General features: G+C 36.0%; 1 protein-coding gene across 1 annotated transcript; it reads right to left on the bottom strand.

Annotated features, from left to right (window-relative positions):
• Positions 1-176: 176 nt before the first annotated feature.
• On the bottom strand, positions 177-17817 carry LOC118746533. The gene is made up of 6 exons (XM_036480379.1): positions 17791-17817; positions 17539-17636; positions 17343-17457; positions 3445-3578; positions 3104-3388; positions 177-3020 (listed from the first exon to the last, which is right to left on the bottom strand). Exons 1-6 carry the CDS (start codon positions 17815-17817, stop codon positions 803-805), a joined length of 2877 nt encoding a protein of 958 aa, XP_036336272.1. The 3' UTR covers positions 177-802.
• Positions 17818-20236: the final 2419 nt, after the last annotated feature.

Here is a 20236-nt window from a genome sequence, read left to right on the forward strand (position 1 = left end):
TCAGCCTCATTGCGAGAGTCGTGCCGAATGCAAGTCGTTTTTCGAGAGTCGAATCGTATCGAAAATTTAGCGTCATTGCCTAAAATTTCCACTCGACTAGTGTAATAAAACGGAAGAACTTGGCAGCACTGCATAGTTTTCGACAATTTTCGTCGTTTACTTATTTCAGCACGACAGTAGACAATGCTAATGTTGTCGAGTCGTACAATTCAGCCTAATTTACGACTTACGCAATGAGGCTGAATATGCCCGTTTTGAACTTTATCTACTAGATTTAAACACTGTACAGGTTAAGCACTCGTTCGATGTTCTAATAATTTACCAAATATTTAAGTAATAAATACGATGACTTAAGTTGATTGTAGCCTTTGTAATGTTATTCCTAACTTTCCCATTCGCATTCCGAAACATTTAAGGAGACTGTATTGTTTCGGTTTTTCAGAGGCTAGGTAATGCGCCACACAATGATAACGCTTCGCGAAATCATTTCGAGCTTTAAGAATCGCAATTTTGTAGCCTTTCATTACTGCTGGCACTTAGGGTATGGTTATTTCTGCGATTTTTTATGTATGTATGTACGTAAGTGAATGGCGCAATCAGGTAACACGAAATTAGTAATGAATAAATAGTTCATGAAAGCAAGAGAACGTATTTGTAAACCTAAGAATGCTCAGAAGACATACATATGTACATATGAACACAAAAATTTATATATGTAAGTACGAATGTAGATACATATGCATTTAGTCGGGTATGAATGAATACATTTGCTATGAAAAACGTTTGACCTTTAGTCTAACCTTTAGTATTCCAAATCATCATAGAAATGCTGGGCTATTCTCATACCGACGCCCCTGTAGTCCGTTCGACTGGAATACGGTTGTGGCGCTGCAACGACCGCGCGCCGTCGGATATCTGTTGGTGAAAAATATGAATCATCACTATTGTAGTCTTTATAAGAGCTTTGTTGTTGTTGCTGTTGTGATTGTGGTTGTTGTTGCTGTCTTGTTTGTTGTGCGAGTAAATGTTCGGTTTGATGGTGCATTTGAGATTGCAATGATTTTGATGTTTGATGTGATTCAAAATGAGTTTGGGATTGACTAAGCGAGGTTTGCGGTTTAGTTTGATAGGAATTTTGTTGATGCTTATTTTGATGTTGCTGTTGTTGGTATTGATTGTTGTTATTGTGAAAAAGTTTTGGTGACTTATTGTTATTGACAAATGTACTGACGCCCGGATCTGAAGCATATGCATTCTCGAAAGCGCTATTGTGATTTGGATGATTGCTGTGATGCGGCGTAAGCGGTTTAAGCGTCGGGTTGAGTGCGTCGTTTAATGTGACGTCATAGTCGTTTTCGTAGAGCTCGTCCAAAGTGATTTTGGGTTGTGGTTCTGGCCGAGCCTGTAACATTGGTAATGCACTTCGCGGTGGCAAGGTGGTGCGATGGATCTGTGCTGTTTGCAATTCACTTTCCCTTTCCCGGTCATAGACATTTGAGTCATGTAGATATGAATGAACTGACGTGGGGGCTGAACCGCTGCCAGAATCACGCAATATCGGTGCACCATGCTCGAGGAGGCGCACACCTGATATTGTGGATCCCATGTCGAGGGGAGTGCTGTCCGTTGTGTGTGTGCTGAGTGGTTTAAGAGCCACACCAACCGGTTGTAGGCCACGTGGTAGATAGGGACTGCCACCGCGAGAAGGCAAGAATGGTCGCTTGACAACACGTACCGTTGCTGTGCGTCCTGAATGTGCATGGGCAGAGCCCCTGCTTAGTGCGGCGGGTACCGATGGTTCTTCCCCCACTTCCTCTGGCTCTACATCTCCCTCATCCTCGTGTGGACCGGCCGTTGTTGATGTCGTCGTAGTTGAGGATTGCCGCGAACGGGTGTTGATTTTTGCCCTAGGGCGATTGGCGTTAGGGCGACTCAGTGGTTGGGGTTCAGGTTCTTGTTCATATACATCTTCTTCTATTGGGCGACGCGGCTTCTTGGTTCCCTTACGAGCTGCCACTTTTGGCCGCAGCCTATGAACCGGACGCAGTGGTCGCTCTTCGTAGTCATCATCCACAAAGTCTACATCGTCAGTACCGCGGCCAACGGGGGGACCAAAAGAGCCACGGTTGCGAGTGGTGAAAGGTCGTCGACGGCTGCTAGTGTGACTATCCACAGGCTCATCAGATATCCCACTGCTACTATCATAATCATCATCTTCTGCGATTGGCCCATGCTTCTTCTCAGTTGTTGGGCGACGAATGGTTGTTCGTGAAGGTTTCTTGATTAAAGGCGTGTCATTTTGATTACGCCTTCTCGAGCTAGGTACTTCTTCTTCGTCATCAAACTTACTTTCTACAACACGCCTTCGTGGGTGGGCGCGTTGTGAATGCATATCATCGTAGGCCTCATCTTCATAGTAATCGGCATCAACCGCATGCGTAATTTCAGGACTGGTTGTGGTGCCTGTTTTCTGTACAGGATACTGGAACTTCTTTTTCTCGTTAAGTGGAACAGGGCGTGCAATTCGTGGGGGTGCACGTGGACGTGCGTAAACGGAGCCACTACCGGCCTTGGGCGTTATAAATTCCTCTAATGGCTTGGGCGTAGTCTTAACTTTAGGTGGCGCTTCTTCCTCAGCAGCCTCCTCTTGATCTGGTGCATGCACTTGGGGTTTTTCGTATTCATCTATTTCATCAACACCGGATGGGGATGGTCGTTTTTCATTAATGCGACGTCTTCCAGTAAGACGACGTGGAGGTGAATCTGAAGCTTCGATTGAATCTGAAGACGGAGTAATACGCGCTTTGTCTTTTCGACCCGACTGGGCGCGATCATCGTTGAAACTGCGACGCTCATCACCACCTAAACGTCCAGCAGTCGGAGTAGTTTTACGACTTCCACTCTTGCGCCGGTCAGCCGGTTTGTGCCGTGTATTAGGTCGGTCATATTTGCGACGATCAGTATCATACTCTTCCTCTAGTTCTTCATCATCACGGAAACGATCACGGGGATTGTGACGCCTATTAAAGAATAAGGATAAACGGTTTTCTATACACCATGCAACAGATGTCATCCAGCTTAGTTGTGTTATAACTTAATTTACCTTGGCTTATCGTCGCTGTAGTCTTCTTCATACTCAGGTGCTGGTTTTCGTTGCCTTGGTCTGGGTTTGCGACGACGATTCAAGCGCTCTTCATAGTAATCATCTTCATAAGCACCTACTGTTTCTTCCTCATCATCATAGTAATAATCATCTATCGGCCGACGATTTATCGGACGCCGCAATGGTCTCAACGGTCTTACCAGCCGTCTGCGTGGAGTTGGTGGTGGTTCTGTAGTGGTTGTAGACGTCGTTGTTGTTGTCGTAGCCATATAAAGGTCATCATTTCTGCAAAACTCGGCCGAATTAATCATATAAAATAGGTTTGTAAAGTTTTTAAATACCTGTTCCAATAGTTTTTTGAGCCCTCGCAATCGACATCGGAAACGAAGTGACAAATAAAAGTTCGCTGATCGAATGCCGTAAAATTGGCACAGAGGAAATCGTGTCGGATACCATAGACGCAGTGATGATATACCTACAATGTTTGTAGATAGTTTAATAACAGTACAATCGAACCTAGGTTGGAACTAAATATCTACATATATAGTACATTTACGCCGGCGAGCCCTGCCGCCGTCGTTATTTGTCATTTCCGCGGCGGCGTTCAGCGTTCGACGTCTAAGAAATTATGAACAAAATTCCAAATATATATATACCTATGTACGTACATTGAAATATATCTCTTGAAGGAACTACTATAAATAACGTTATTAAAAAAAAAATACTTCTTTAAATTAGTTTTTTTTTCAACTAATTTGCGCAACTTAAAAAGGAAACATAGGAAACACGTTTTTCGATCAGAGCTGCTGCCATTTCGAAAAAAGGGTTGACTAAATCAGTGAGAAGGGAGGTTGTAAGCATGTACCGAAACAAAAAGGTTATTCAGTCAAAAATTGGTGGGTAGGCACTGTGGCCAATGGCAATAAACTCCGGACGAGTTATCCGGAGGATGCATCAAGCTTTGCTGAGCATGATTGCAGGTGCCACCAACTTATTACTTTAATACGTTCTGTTTTTTTGACACTTGCTAAGTGTATATGCCAAACATTGCTTTATTGACTTTTTGTTTTTATGTGTCGGAATTCTATACCGAATAAAATATACACCTACTTTTACATTCTGAAATCAAAAAATATTTAGAGGTCGCTGAAAGCGCTCAAAATTTTCCATGTTTTTAATTTGGGAACAAACACCTTTCGTAGAAATGGTAGAGAATTTTTGAAAATCAATATTTTTCGATCGGAAAACTGCTTTACTTCAGGAGATTTCCAGTAATAATACCCAATTATTTATTTAACCATTTTTTCATAGGTCCGCCAAAATCCCCAGAAAATGCAATTGGGGTATAAATCTTTAGTATAAAAAATGGCTAAATAAACAATTGGGTATTGTTATTGGAAGTCTCCTCAAGAGACCCAGAGTTTTCCAATCGGAAAATATAGATTTTCAAGAACTCCATACCGTTTCTACGAAAAGTGGTTTTTCCCCATATAAATTACATGGAAAACTTTGAGCTAGGAATGTTAATCCCGGCATCCCGGCCTTCATTAGGTCCCAAAAATCCCGGGATTCTAGGCTTATAATACCGGGATTTTCTGGATTTGTAATTTGCACTGATGGTAATAATAGAAACTCCTTTTCTGTGTAGCTCATTATACATATAATACCGTGCGGTAGTAAATTTTACACAAACAAAACAATATACACACATATTCGCCAAACCATGGGCCAGATATAGTAAAATTGCTTTTTTAGTTTTTCACTCTGACGTCAGTAATCCAAAAATCCAGTGAAATGTGCTTAGAAAAGAAGTATGGATATCAAACTAAAGAGGAAATTTTGTAGAATTTAATCAGATTCAAGTTTTTGGTTCATAAGGACTAGTAAGTATTGAAAATGTCCTTTTAAAATTGTATTCTTGAAATTTCGAATTATTTGATTTTGAAAAAATTATATGTTAAGGACTTATACAAATTCGATAACATCTTCGAATTTTGTCCTTCTTTATCACCTTAAAAAAGTACCTATTCGTCCTTGTGAATCCAAAAAATTTCAAATTTTCAAATTCTAAAGAAATTTCATCTTTCATTTGGTACTCATATTATTATTCTACATTGCATTGAATTTTTGAAATAATTTTTGGAATTAATCATAACTTTGAAATAAAAAAGTCCTTTAAACAAAATCCTGACGTCAGAGAGAAAAAATAAAAACGCCACTTTAAATAAAAAAGTTCGTTTCAAACCCATTTACATATTTATTATTTATTTTATGGTAGGAGAGATAGAAGCAATTTTTTCGATTTAAGTTGTTGAAAAGTAATGAATATCTAAATCCGATCGTAAAAAGCGGAAAAATTAACGTCCCTACATTGAGTGCTTTGAGCGGCCTCTAAAAATTTTTTGGTTTAAAAAAAAATTGGGATATATTTTTTTTTGATATAGGACAATCTAAGGGGGTGAGAACATTAAAATTCCGACTTTACTTATTTTGGATCACTCTAATATACATACATACAAGTTTTCCCATCAAAACAAATCGAGAACAATGTACCAACGGCAAATAAATTAGCAAATGACCACCTGTGACACCTATGGAAGTGATCAGCAATTGTGATGCTAGTAAGTTTTTGCAAATTTTGCGTTCTCATCATTCTGTGGTTATTTTTTCTATGAGAACGAAAGCTGCTAAATTCTAGTAGTTTTTGCAGCTAGATAAATTTGAATGGAGAATGCATCGCACCCGCAGTGTGTGCCATTTTGAAAAAAGGACAAAATCAAATATCTCGAGAACGAGAAGAGATAGCGAAATAAATTTTACGATATTTCAAAGCTTTTGAGATGGAAAATTGCCATGATCAAAAATATAAAATTTAAAGTGTTTTCTTTTTTTGACCTAAAACCAGTATGCAATGGACTTTTAAAAATTTCGAAATGTGGACACATTTTTGCTGCTTTTGTATCAAGGAATGCATTTCCATAGTCACAAAAACAAAAAAAAAACAACACATCTACATTTTTTCTAAGGTTCACTGCATGTTAGATCGAAAACAGAAAAAAATCAAAAATTTTACTTTTGGCTGTCGGTTTTGAGGTCAAAGGTAATTTTTCATTCAGATGTACCTTTAAAAGTAAAAATTTTGAATTTTTGTATTTTTTGACCTAAAAACAGCTTGAAATTAATTTTTTAGCAAGTTATTTTTAAGCAGAAAACAACCGACTTCCGTTCTCATATAAAAATTTAGGAGTATTGTTAATTTCTTCATGATGCAATGATCGGATCTAAACCAAATTATTATGATACCATCCTTGAGGTACCGCATTTGCGATAAAAAATATTATCGAAATCGGTTCACTTGGTCCATACATACACGAAAAAATATTGCGGCGAATTGATAGCCTCCTCCTTTTTTGAAGTCGTTTAAAAAAAATTTAAAATTCGCTTCTCGGTTCTTGTGACCATGGAAATGAATTTATTGCCGCAAGAACAGCAATAAATAATAAATAATAGAACAGCATAAAATAAAAAGTTCATTGTATACTGGTTTCAAGTAAAAAAAAATAAAAAAATTGGAAACCTAATATATTTGGGGTTCATTTTAAAGGTCAAAGCAATTCTCTTATCCAAGAGACAATTTTTCCTCATTCGCCATATTAAAATCTTTAAAAAATCATTACTTATATTTCGCTATCTGTTCTAGTTCTGGAGCTAATTGATTTCGTTCAGCAGCCGCCGTAAATCCTATCGGCGTGCCCTTCTAATATATAGTAGTACCAAATCCGAAGTGATTGCTTAACTACATATGTATATGTACATCCAATATACATACTTAAACTACATACATACATATTTGCAAAATAATTAGTATTGAAAATGGCCTCTGTTGCAAAGAGGAGCAGCCTTCAAACTTATCCACAAAAAAAAACTACGATCTCCTTGCCGGGCGATAAGTGAATATTAAAAGAAACAACGTTTTTACATACATTTTACCTAATACTAATGGGTCGATTCAAGATGGCAACCGAACATCTGTTGCGGTGCAAGCGACTGAAATTGTATTACAGATGGCAACTGTAAGCTAACAAATGAGTTGCTATGTACAGTGACGAGCAAAACTGTAGCATGGTGTAACACTTTTTATTTCAGCCACCGCCATCTTTCCAACATTCATACTTTTGTTGTATATTCTTATTGGTACACCCCTACTCCCTCTCTCATAAAGATTTGAAGTCAATCCAACAACAATAATAAGACCAGCAGACAATAATGTAAATTAGGCATATGTTACAGTTTTGCACTTATATATTTTTTAATAACTTTTTGACAATTTTCACGAAAAAAAGAATTGTTAACACAATGTTCAGTATACTTTTGCTTTTTTTAGTTCCTGGATGCAATTTGGCACACCTTATTTGTATGTCTGTAAAAATTCTGGATGTATAGCCTCCCATATATCCTTGGTTTGCTTTTAAAGCTCATGTACTCCATTGGACGGACTTGCATACTCAGTAAGCTGCGCTTTTAGTTGATTTCGCAAATTTTCGACGAGATTCAAATCCGCGGATTGTGGAGGTCATTTCAAAATAGCAAATTTTTGCTTTTCCATCCAGTCTTTGCGAACATATGCAGTATATTTTGGGTGATTTTTCAGCAGAAACTCTCATTTTTCGACTACATCTTGCAAATTTTGTTGAAATATGAACAGATACTGTTCTTTACGCATAATGTGTACTAATGGACCAACAATAATTTTGAAATACAACCCATACTATTATTGACCGACCACTGTGATTCACAGTTTGCCTTACATGATTCGCTTAGGCTTAATTTGGGTCTTTGATCCAATACCATGCCCGGCCATCTGATTGAAAGCGATTAATTTAGTCTTGTCGGACCAACTAACCTTCAATTAAATCTTAAAAATGTGGTTTTTTTATTGCATTCTGTAAGGGCTAACATATCCCAATAGGCAACGGTCCGGTTTTCGTGCGATCCGGCAAAATGCTACCACTCTCGCACATGTATTTTGATCAAAATGGTTTTTTCTTCTTTTATTATGCCTTTGCGTTCAATTTGAGAATTCTTCGCCTCGCTGTCTACTGATTTGTATTCAATTTTAATACCTTAAGCGCTTCTGTAATAGTGGCCGCAGCGCTACTTGCTACTAAGTTCACAAGACATCGGATCGTAATATTTTTTGGCAGACTTCCTTTGTCCTTAATAACATTTTAGGCTATATTTTTTCTCAGTCTTAACATTTTCAAGTGGCGAGCTCCTCAATTTTTTGCCACTTTTCCTACGGTCCCGCATTTCCGCAGTTAATCTATTATTTACATTTATGTGTCCATATTATTTACTGGTAATCACTTCTTGAATAAATTACAATACAGAAAAAAGTCATCTGACTTCCAACAAAGTAAAAGATAACTGTAAAATGCAAAACTGAGAGTGAGTGCAAATCTGTAACATTGGCATTACATTTTTTGCCTGCTGATTTTATTATTGTTGTTGGATTGACTTCAAATCTTTATGAGAGAGGGAGTAGGGCTGTACCAATAAGAATATACAACAAAAGTCGTTAAAACGTGAAAAAAAGATAGCGGTCGCTGAAATAAAAAGTGTTATACCATGTTACAGTTTTGCTCGTCATTGTATATTGCCAACCGCATTTTTGTGGTTGCCGAGGAAATTTTGATTGAGAAAAATTATTTCTTGTATCTCCAAATTTTTTAAAATGAAGCCTTGGTTGCTGATAGATACCATCAAGGCATATTTAATTAGGTAGAAGAGACAACTAGCTCGAGCTCTCTTGCAGCTAGTTACAATGTCAAAAAACTGTAAACAAAGAAATTAACCTTTTGAGGTGCGAGGCCTATGTTTGCTGCAAGTTAGAATCAATTGAAACGCATCAGCAAATACATACATAGCAAATGTAGCCCTATGGACGCACAACTTCTGAGATACTTCGCTGACCTAAACGGGGTTTCGGCGATCTAACCCCGTTTAGATCGGCGAAGTATCTCAGTTCCGTTACCAGGTATACCCACGTGGCTCGTGATCCACATGATTTTCATTTGGTTGTTATCTCTATCCGTAGTTGTTGTTGTTCTTGTAGCGTCTACAACAACCGCTCCCAGATCGGTTAAGCTTTGGTTTCCTCGAAAGCGGCAACATAACAAAGCGGTCGCAACTTTACGTTGCCAAACTCAACTAAAATGACGGGTATGACGGGGCACCGTAATATTTCTGACGGCGACAGTAGTTGTGTTTTCGTATTCTCCACCAAAAAATATCCAGTTACTTGCCAGTAACCAAATTTCGGAGAGTAAGCCAATATTTACTCCCAATGAGTGAAATATGCAAGAAAGTACGAAAACGCAAAACCAGCAAGAAGTGCTAGTTTTATGAACAGCTGATTAATTTGTTATTTTCCTACGCAATTTTCTTAGAAAATTAGTAATTTCCATCTTATTATATATTTAAATAGGTTAATTTTGTCAGTTGCAACTCTAACAGCACCACAAACAATTATTTTATTAATGTGAATTACTTTAAGCATCATGCCATCAGCTGTTTTTCTTACTAGCAAATAGTTGCTAGTAAAAATTTATCCAGTAAAAATCCAGTAAAACTTGCAAGTTCAGCTGCCATTTTTCCTCTCTCAATTTCCCCTCTTTTGCTAGTTTCCTGCAAGTTTTTGCGTACGAAAACGACATCCAGTAAAAAACCATTAAAATTAGTACTGGATTTACTGGATAGTGCGTACGCGAACAGGGCTAGTGACGGGGTAAAACTACTTATCAACGTTTTTTGCCAACGTCATATTTGTAGCGGTGTATTAGAAAATTTATTTACAATTCTTTTGACCAAAATAAAATCATTAAATAAACATTTCTATGAATTTTGAGTAAAGTGGAAAGTGCATGGATGGTCGAAGAGGGTGAAGTCCTAATAAACTTTGTGAAAAGCAATGAATGCCTATACAACATAAAAGCGCAAAGCTACGTTACGTCCATTTAGCTTTACTCCACCAGCGTTCCCCCCTTGAAGCGTACGGCCTCGACGGGGCCTGTCCATATAGAAAGGGGCGTTAGTAGGGTGGGATTCAGTGGGCATGCGAAGAGATGCTGTGATTCATGGGGTGACTTTCCGCATGCCGGGCATTCGTTTAGAACATCCTCGTTTAATCTGCCCAGGTATGAGTTTCACCTGCTTCAGTAACCAGAGCGCGGTTAGGCTATTGTGATCCGAGTCTCCGGAGGCGGAACTGCCTCTATCCGGAGTATTTACCACCCGTTTGGACTGCGTATGTAATGGCTTTTAAAACGGCGCAGGCTTCGGCTGTATAAATAGAACAGAAGTTCAGCAGTTCTCCGACTTCGGTGGTATTAAAATCCGAATCTACCACAGCAAGCGCAGTTGTAGACGTTGTTTTTGACCAGTCGGTGTATTGGAACTTCGATCCTTGTTGTTTTAGATCTGCTGAAATTACTTTCGAAAGTTCGTTGATATATTACCGGGGGAGTCGTGCTTTTGTTTTTAAAATGCATGTCCAGAATCAAGTGTTTCCGTGGTTCGGAAGAAGGTACCGGGCATTTGTAATTGAATTTTTCCGGGTTTATGTGTAGTCCTGCACTATTAGCTGCATTAATAATCCTCGAGACTGTGGATAGTCGTGACATCGGGGTTTTCCTTTCAATAAATGAACTGATCGCATCATAGAATATTGCATTTCTGCAATGTAGGAGTTTTGGTATAAGTTTTAAAGTGTTGTGGGTTATCCTATCTTTGATTAGCGGGAGACCAGCTTCTGTTAGCGTGAATAGAACCGGCGATGTCGGAAAAGCTCGTATGCACCTCCTTGCTGCCAGATAATACGGTGGTAGAATGAGTTTGATGTTTTTATTCGCGCAGTGTCCGTAGATAGGCAGGCCGTAGTCAAATTTAGACAAAACAAGGGCTTTAGTAGTAGCGTGCATTTATATGGTATGAATCTAGTCATAAGCCGTATGAATTTTCATATAAAAGTAGCACCAACTCCATGAAGAAATGAGTGAAAGCAATTGATAGTTTCTAATTTTGACTGAGATTCTTGGCAAGTATCCTTTTGTAAACAACAAACAAATAAAAATAATTTGTGCAAGCTTCGAAACTAGAAGCTTGCTTTTTAACCGACTTCCAAAAAAGGAGGAGGTTATCAGTTCGTCGGAATATATATATATATTTTAGTTTTTATTTTTTGTATGTATGTTACCGCATAACTTTGGACCACGTCAACCGAATAATTCTTTTTGCATCGGAAAGGTAGTGTCTCAGTGGTGGTCCCATACTAATCTGGTTGAGATCCGATCAGTGGATCATGAGATATATATATATATATATTTTTTTTTTATATGGGAGTTGAAGTCGGTTTTTTTTTGCTAAAAATTACTTGTTTTTTAAATGTTCTTTAAAAAGGACGAGGACTGGTTGAAGTGCCGAGAGGCAACCGCTATATTGACGTTGCTCGGAAACTGGGCTTTAATCCAGGCCCAGTGCGGACTTCTATATATATTGCTAGTAAATCCAAAATATGTATGTACACTGGAGCGTATATACCATGATAAAAACCATCGTACAGTTCCATAAGTAAAGTAACTCTTCTTACAGTTTTTTTCTGGCAGGCTGTAGATGTGCTTTAGTTTAGTGTGTTAGTGTATTTTGAATAAATTGTAATAGGAATAAAAGAAATTGTAATAGAAAGGACAGAAATTCTAAAAGATAAGAAAACATGCCAAAAAACAGGTGACCTCAACTGTAGGCATTTTTTGGCAATCAGCTGATACTGTTTTTACTTAGGCCCTGTCTCCACAGGAAAACACTGATGTCGTGATAACTATGTCACAAAATATATTTCCAATGGAGACCGCCTATTCCTCATGTGCTGCAATATATGTCAGCGCTTATTGCTTGACATCTATTGCAGGCAATTCGATAGTTTGACAGCCATATTTTCATTTGAAAGAAAGCGTGCTGGTGGTAGCATCGATGAAATTTTTATATTAAATCAAAATAAAAGTCTGTTCCTTATTGGATTATGTATGATTTAGGAAATTATTCAGCAAGTTTTTTAAAGATTTAAATGTTTTTAAACACGGAAATTGAGAGAATTGGGGTGTTCACAGTTCGTTCCAAATAGTGTCTGAAAATGTAGACGTCTACATTTTAAGACGTTTTCTAACCGTAAAATCTGTGGTGTTGTTGTTTCCCATACAAAATTGGAAAACGACGCCGCACAGTGGGTTGAACGGTATGCAAAGTGGCGATTAATTCAGGGAAGCCGTAATTTTAAAATATTATTATTTTTTATTGATGGTTATTCATAAATACATAAAAAAACATAATTTAAAAAAAAAAATAATAAAAAAATTTTTTTTTTTAATCTTTTATGGGCTTTTTTGTATTTTGGAAAAAAAGGTCTTATTTCACAATTTTCGCTATAAGTTTGGAAAGAAAAACGATAAATTAGTAAATGCAATTGAAAATTAGAGCTTACTTAACGTGCTTTTAGAAAAAAATTGTGTTTTTGAAAAATATAAATTAATAAATATTTAATATGTATTTAAATTAGCGCGCCGTCTACATTTTGTCAAACTCAAAGGTATGTTTTTTACGCGTCTACATTTTGCAACCTCGCAGCAGGGTTGCATTATGGCAATACTAATCACATTTTTTTTATTTATTGGGCACGTTTTTTGTATTTGCATTTAATTTGAGCGCAATTTCTGATGAAAAGAAACAAATCAAGGGAAAGAAATAACAAATATTAGGAATTGGTAATTAAGTTAAATAATTACAATTTTTCAGAAACAAAATCGAAAGGCGATATATAAAAAATGCACGCAAAGAGGAAATGTCTGGCAACACCAGCAAAGTTTCGAGACGATTTTGCGACGACTGCTAGAAAGGGGTGCTCACAGTTTGATGCTAAAGGTGTCTCAAAATGTAGACGTCTACATTTTCAGACACAATTTGGAACGAACTGTGAACACCCCAAATGTTGTCTGGTGGCGTCCTGCGGCAAATGCTTATTTCAAGACATCAAAGTGCCCACACACAAAAACTTGCAATTACATTGCTCGTCAAAATGACAGTTGGTAGGCCATCGGTGTTTGCCTGTGGAGCTCTACGGTTATGAAACTGTACGATAATAAAAACATTACAAGGTAAATTCATTCTCTCAATTCGTCGGCCATGATTTTGTCTGACGTTTGTAAGCATTTTAAAATCATATAAAATTATAAATAAAAAAATGAAATTGTACTAATTGTTGTTGTTTCAGTTTGAAAATGAGAATGTGTGTGTGAGTTTGAGTTTTGAATTTTTAAATTACATTGCTGGCAAACGTCAGACTTCCTCTCAATGGTTTTACCCAAGGCATATTTAATAAAGTAGAGCGCTCTTGTAGCTAGTTATAATCATGATACAAAAAGAAGGTAGTTCCATTGTCACTTTTTCCTCGCCGTATTAACAACCTGACAATTAAGCGGATTGTGACGTTTCGTGCTCCCATACCCAATATCTAAAATCCTTCAAATTTTATTATTAACTTTCTGTTTATTTAAAAACATTTTGTTCTTAGAATCGAAATTTGAACAAGCAAAAGGTATTTGGATTTGCGTTATTGTTTCCAAACGCGTAACCCGAATCAATAAATTTTAACCTACGCGTGTGGTCAAATGATTAAACGTAGTTTTAAATAAAGATTTGAAAGTTATTTGTAAAAGATACTGGGGTCAGCGTAGCCGGAGTTTGACTAATGAGGGTTATTTTTTCTAAGCGCGGCCGAAGCCTTACAACGTAAAAAGGTATTTTGCGCAAAAATCCTCTGGCGTAGCCCGAGTCTTGCACCCCCACCAATATTGAACAATAAAATTTATTAATTATATATATTTTTACCCAAAAGAAACAACGATATTGTCAAAATATACCTGAAGCGGAAAATATTGACTTATCTAAAAGTCACGGGTGCCAAAGTAATTTCCACTTTCAAGTTACTTGAAAGACATGCAGTTAAACAGACAAAGACAATATGTATTAAACAACACATCGAAATATGTAATTTCGGTGTCTGATTTAGTATATCAGAAACAATCGTATCGTCGTAATAGTCCTGGCTAGCTATATTGTGAAATAATCAGATGACATAAGGACACTAAAAAAATTTAAAATATGTTCACTAAAATTTTATCAATCTAAAAATAATGAAATGTGAAATTTAAATATTTTTAAGATAAGGTCTTAATTAGTTTTAAAAGGCAAGGGTTAATACAACTTTTATATTTATAATCCCAAAGTTATGATATAAAATCCCCTCCACCAAAAATTTAATTTGGGTAACGCCGCTTCGAATTTTTCACAATTGAGAAATGGTCAAAAATCTGCTTTTTAATCAAAAAGTTGTTTATTGAAACTACATTCTTTTTTGTATCATGGTTCATGGTGAAATAAATATAAGGTGATGTCACTTACATAACCTCACTTTTTCTGCATGGCAATTACGGCCATGCATTTGAGGGTAGTAGAAAAAGGGTGAAAAGATTAGGATTAGTTTTATGCTTTTTGGGTACTATTTCCAATACTGATTTTTAATATAGATGTACATATACATACATCAGTGGACTCCACACCAGTTAAATAAAGCTTACGCCCATAAAATATATATGCTGTAAACCAGTATAATTAGAGTTTCATTTTTTCGCTCAAAAGAAATTCTTATTACTTAATTTTTATTTTTTCGATCAAATTTAATGATTATAATTATTATTAAGTCTTATTATCCTACCTTAAAATTATTATTTATAAAACTTAAAAGGCCTCACGTCGTACCACACACATTTTATGTTGAATATGAATATATACATATGTGAGTTTTACAATCAGTTTGTCGTAAAGTTTAAATAGTTTTATTTCATGGTATGTTTATATGCTTTCAGTTATAGATTTTTTTCTCATATTCATAAGAGTTATGTCTCAATATGAATTCCGGGATAGATCCCGAAATCCCGGGATTACTTAAAAAGTATCCGCTTATTTGGCATCCCTAATGTGTACATATGATCAAAACTCGAAATACATAGATGTTTTGTAAAAAGTAAAGATAAAAAATAACCAACTTGGAGTTAGCTTTTTTGCGGGATTTTTATAAAATATATAAATTGTAGTAGCTACAAAAAGATAACTTGAAACTAGTTGAAAAGTAATGCAGGAGTAATGCGGACGTAATCGGGAGATTGTTTTCTTAAAACAACAAATTTTACTTTGAATACACTTTCTTTCTGCATAATAAAAGGAAGATCGAAATTTTATATTATCATTTTGAAGTTATGTAAGCAAATATGAAATGTAATAAAATAAATTAAATAAACAATAAAGTAAAAAAAAGCAAAAATATATTTTGTTTATCTTATTGATAGGATGGTTTGTTACAAGTTAGTTGACATCAAATGCAGAGGTAACCGCCTTTGACTTTTTCGCGGCCTCGCCATAGAAATATCAAAGAAAATATTCAGATAATAGTGACCTTTAGTTCCTTCCTAATCAACTTCAAGTTATCACTGAGAAATGTTAACTGTTAGTCTCATCTGCACTTTAAAATATGTATTTCTCATTATAAAATGTTTTGTCAAAACTAGCAAAATCTTTACTTTAGAGCTTTGACTGCAGCAGAAAGGCAGCAAAAAACAAAAGTGTAAGCAGCTACACAAGTTTTGAGGTCAAGATCAACTTGGTAGCATGTTTTTTGATGCATTCATAGACAGTTGGCTACTTCCAATTCGACATTGGTCAAATGCGACTAATGTATACAATTTTATACCACATACATATGTACATACTTATGTATATATAATAGGGTGGTCCAAAACTACATACATATGTACATGTGAAAAAGTAAAAGCGGATTTTTTATGCTCTCCCCCCTTAGAATTGTTCTATATCGAAAAAATTTACCCATATTTTTTATTTTGAAAAAAAAAAAATTATATTTAGAGGTCGTTCAACGCGCTCAAAGTTTTCCATATATTTATATGGGGAAAAAACAACTTTGCTTAGAAATGGTATAGAAGTCCTGAAAATAAATATTTTTCGATCGGAAAACTCTATTTCTCTTCAGGAGGTTCCAAATAATAATACCCAATTGTTTATTTAACCATTTCTTTATAGTAATTATATCTTATAGGTCCGCCAAAAATCCCATAAAAAATCGTATACATTAAAAAATGCTTAAATAAACAATTGGGTATTTTTATTGGAAGTCTCTTGAAGAAAACCAGAGTTTTTCGATCGAAAAATATTGATTACCAAGAATTCTATACCATTTCTACGAAAAATGGGTTTTCCCATATAAAATACATGGAAAACTTTGAGCGCATATTTTGAGGGTATATTTTTTTCGGTTTAGAACAATCCTAGTGGGTGAGAGCTTTAAAATTCCGACTTTGCTATTTTTGGACCACCCTAATGTTTACAGTTTATTAGAGCTTAGTAGTAGCGGTTTCGTTTGTTCATTTGACAAACCAGATTGACTGACTGCTGGTAGAAAGTACGAAGTGATATGCTGATAACACAGTTCGGCAAATTCAGCTTTTTAAATAAAAGTACGTGCATATATCAATAGAAAGAAAAGTATTAAGACAATTTTTAACAATCTTCTCTTGAAATTCGCATCCTTCTATATCCTGGAAAATTTTCCTTGTGTTTATGATGCAGAAATATTTAATTTAATCATAAATCTCTTTGCTATAAACTCTTCTTCTTAATATGTTGGTTAAAACCTTCAAACGCAGACTTTTCATTATTATTGCACACAATTTCTACACATGCATATGTGCGCACATGGGTACGAGCTTGCTATTTTACTAAATACATACATACCTACATACATATGTCGAAAGAAACGAAATGAGATTTGCTCATTATCTCCTTAAATTAACTAGTAGTTATAAAAAGCGATTGTTAAAATATTTTGCATTAATTGGCAAACGAAAATGTATGTATGTCCATATACTTTACTATTTCTACACCGAATAACCGTTGGAGAGTATAGGTAAGCTTATTGTTGTATATTTCTTAGTACATATTAATGGGTCAAGGTCATTTATGGCCTTATGTTTATTCGGCCTTATTAAGCACTTATGTATAATGATACGAGTATATTGTATACTGTAAATTCACTTAAAGTTGCGAGAAACGTATTTACCTGACATTTATGTTCAATGGAAGCATAGAAGCCATCATGCAGACCATCACATTTGAAGTGAATGTCGTCCTCAGGCGGTACAGTTGAGAAAAATGGGTAGCTCGAAAGGTTATAACTGTAGATATCCGATAAGCATCGATATGTGTAAATTTATGAACAAATATTTTTTTTAATGGTAAAGATATTTAAAACTTACCCTCTCAGCTCGCGTGGAAGGTTTGGATCCCAGATGTAGTCGATTTGTGGGATGCCAGTCAACTTGGGATTTTTCGTTGTGCCCGATGAGTTATCCGACTGAAATTGGAGGTAAATGTACAATAACTTTTAATAGACTTAATAAACACAAGTGCCGGTTACTAACCGATTAAACAAACAACAAGTAAAATTTTGAAAGATTGTTTGATCAACAATTGCCACTTGCTGTGAACAAAAGACTTAAGACACAAACTCGGAATAACAATGCATTTGTAGGCATGTTCACGTCATGCGTATTATTGCAAAATCAGACAAATGTTGGTTATATAATTACACACAAAAAGAAACGATTTGAGTTTTTCGTTCTGTCAAATGCAAAATAAACTGCAAATTAGCATTTAAACCTGTTTTGGGTTTTACTCAAAACTGCTATTGCTTTAATACATATATAAATATGTATCTACATTAGGGTGATTTTTTTGCGACTATTTATTTTTTCCCTCCTACCTCGTAATTTTGTGGAAACCTAAAAACACTCCCTGAAAATTTGAACCCTTAATGTTAGCATTGAGTAATCGCCCAAGGCGTGCAAAGATTTCCCATATAAAATACACAATTTTATGGTATAATCATGGCCAATGATTCTTCAAAATTGAACGTTCTACAAAAGTCTCCATAGCGGCGTAACTCAAACTCCTACCAGCGAGTTTATACGGGTCACTAAACCCAATATTTTCATGAAATTCCCGTTTGTTTGCCCCTATCTCGTAAATAACAAGAAGTATAGAGAAATTGCGAATCACAAACTTTTAGGTCATTCAATTTTCTACAAAAAAGTGCTATAACACCAAATCGCTAATATCGATACTTTTTGAGGTAAACCTATATCGAAAGAAAAAACTATTCTAAGTCAAAATTTTATTGCGCAAAGAAATAAATGCAAAATTTTGTGAAAACTAGGGATGTGCCGGGTATCCGGTAGATATCCGGAATCCGGCTTAATCGGCCTTTTCCTGTTATCCGACTTCAATTATAAAAGATTATATTTCCAGATTTCGATTATAGAAGATTCTATTTAACAATCCAGTTCGGATTTTTTTACATTTTTATAATAAAATTTAATACTATCTAAATATTTACATATATATTCTTCATTTCTATTTTCAACATAAATGCTAGCCGATGCACTGAACACTCCTTTTGAGTTCACTTTGGAAGGTGGTTCGCGGAGATAATTCCTTGCCAAAGTAAGCAAATTTGGAATTTCTTTGCGACTATAATAATAATTGAATAGGTCCTTACACATTTGTTAGTGCTTGGCAGGGCTTCTCCTCTGATTTGTGGCGTGCGCACTGCTAACCCCTTCACCACAGCGGCCATCTGACGAAGTCCAAAGGTTCATAAGGCAACCTCTGGAGCAGTCAACATATCGACAGGGCCTGAGCAGTCTCAAGTTACGTGGACTTCAGACCTGTGAACTCCATTCTGGGCACGCAACCACCTGACGTAGACGAGACGGAGTTTCGTCTGCCTCGGGAGACTCGGACCGCAATAGTCCAATATCGCTGTGGCTACTGCAGTAGGTTGAACTCATATCTGAGCAAATTAGATGCAGATGTGCCAAATGAGTGCGGGGAGACACCCTATGACTCGAAAAATCTTTTCGCATGCCCGGAAAACCTCACACAACTAACGCCTTTGTCCCTATGGACAGACCCTATAGAGGCTGTACGCTTCTTGCGCCTTCCGTTAGTGGAGCTTGACGACAACGACTGAGATACTAGCCGATCTAGGTGGGGTTGTTGTAGCCGCTACAACAATTTCAACAACAACAGAGGCCATCTAAGATTCCATCAAATTAAAGGATCTTCTTGACTGGGTATAAGGGAGCTGTAAATATTTCTCCATTCCTCCATTGTTTGGCTATCCACATCACTAGAAAAACTGGAATTAGTATCAGAGCCGTTGGCGATTTCCTCAAAGCATTGCAGAATATCCTAGTCTACCTCTTCAATAAAAGTTTTCACTAGAATTCGACGTTTTCCATATGATTCAGCAGGTTTCTCCATGCTAACTGATTTATATTTTCGAATTATTTAGTTCACCATCTACCCGGTTTTAGATTTTTTGATGTCAGAAAAGAAAACGAGTTTTGAAACGTCTGTCACAAAATATTGCAACAATGGAGCCTTCCGGGGCGATTCGGGAAGCAAAAAGATATGTAACCATGCACATTACTTCGATTTTCATCACATTTAAAAAAAAAAAAAAAATCACGCGTTTTTTTTTAGCGGTGTTCATTGTTGTTTATCTTTTGTTTTTGACGTTTCTCCTCTATTTACCAAAAATAATCGATATCCGGGTTGCAGGCAGAGAAGTTATTTTTTTAATAAAGGATTATATCATAATTTGGATTTCAAATGAGAAATTTTGTATTCTTAATTACGTATTACATAGTTCAGCTCGAAAAAGCAGATAATCTAGCTAAAAAAAAAAAAACCTAATATAAAAATATTGTTAAATTTGTTAATGGTAGCAGTCTACCGGATATCCGATCGGACATCCGAATCCGGCTCTTACTTTTTACAGGATATCCGGAATCCGGTTATCCGGCAAAATCTCTATCCGGCACATCCTTAGTGAAAACAATAGAAATAAATAATATAAAAAAAACTTTTTAATATACAACGCTTTTATAA

This window comes from Rhagoletis pomonella, unplaced genomic scaffold, assembly GCF_013731165.1.
Source record: "Rhagoletis pomonella isolate Grant_MI unplaced genomic scaffold, Rhpom_1.0 Rhpom_scaffold_00010, whole genome shotgun sequence".
Taxonomy (NCBI): Eukaryota; Metazoa; Arthropoda; class Insecta; order Diptera; family Tephritidae; genus Rhagoletis; species Rhagoletis pomonella.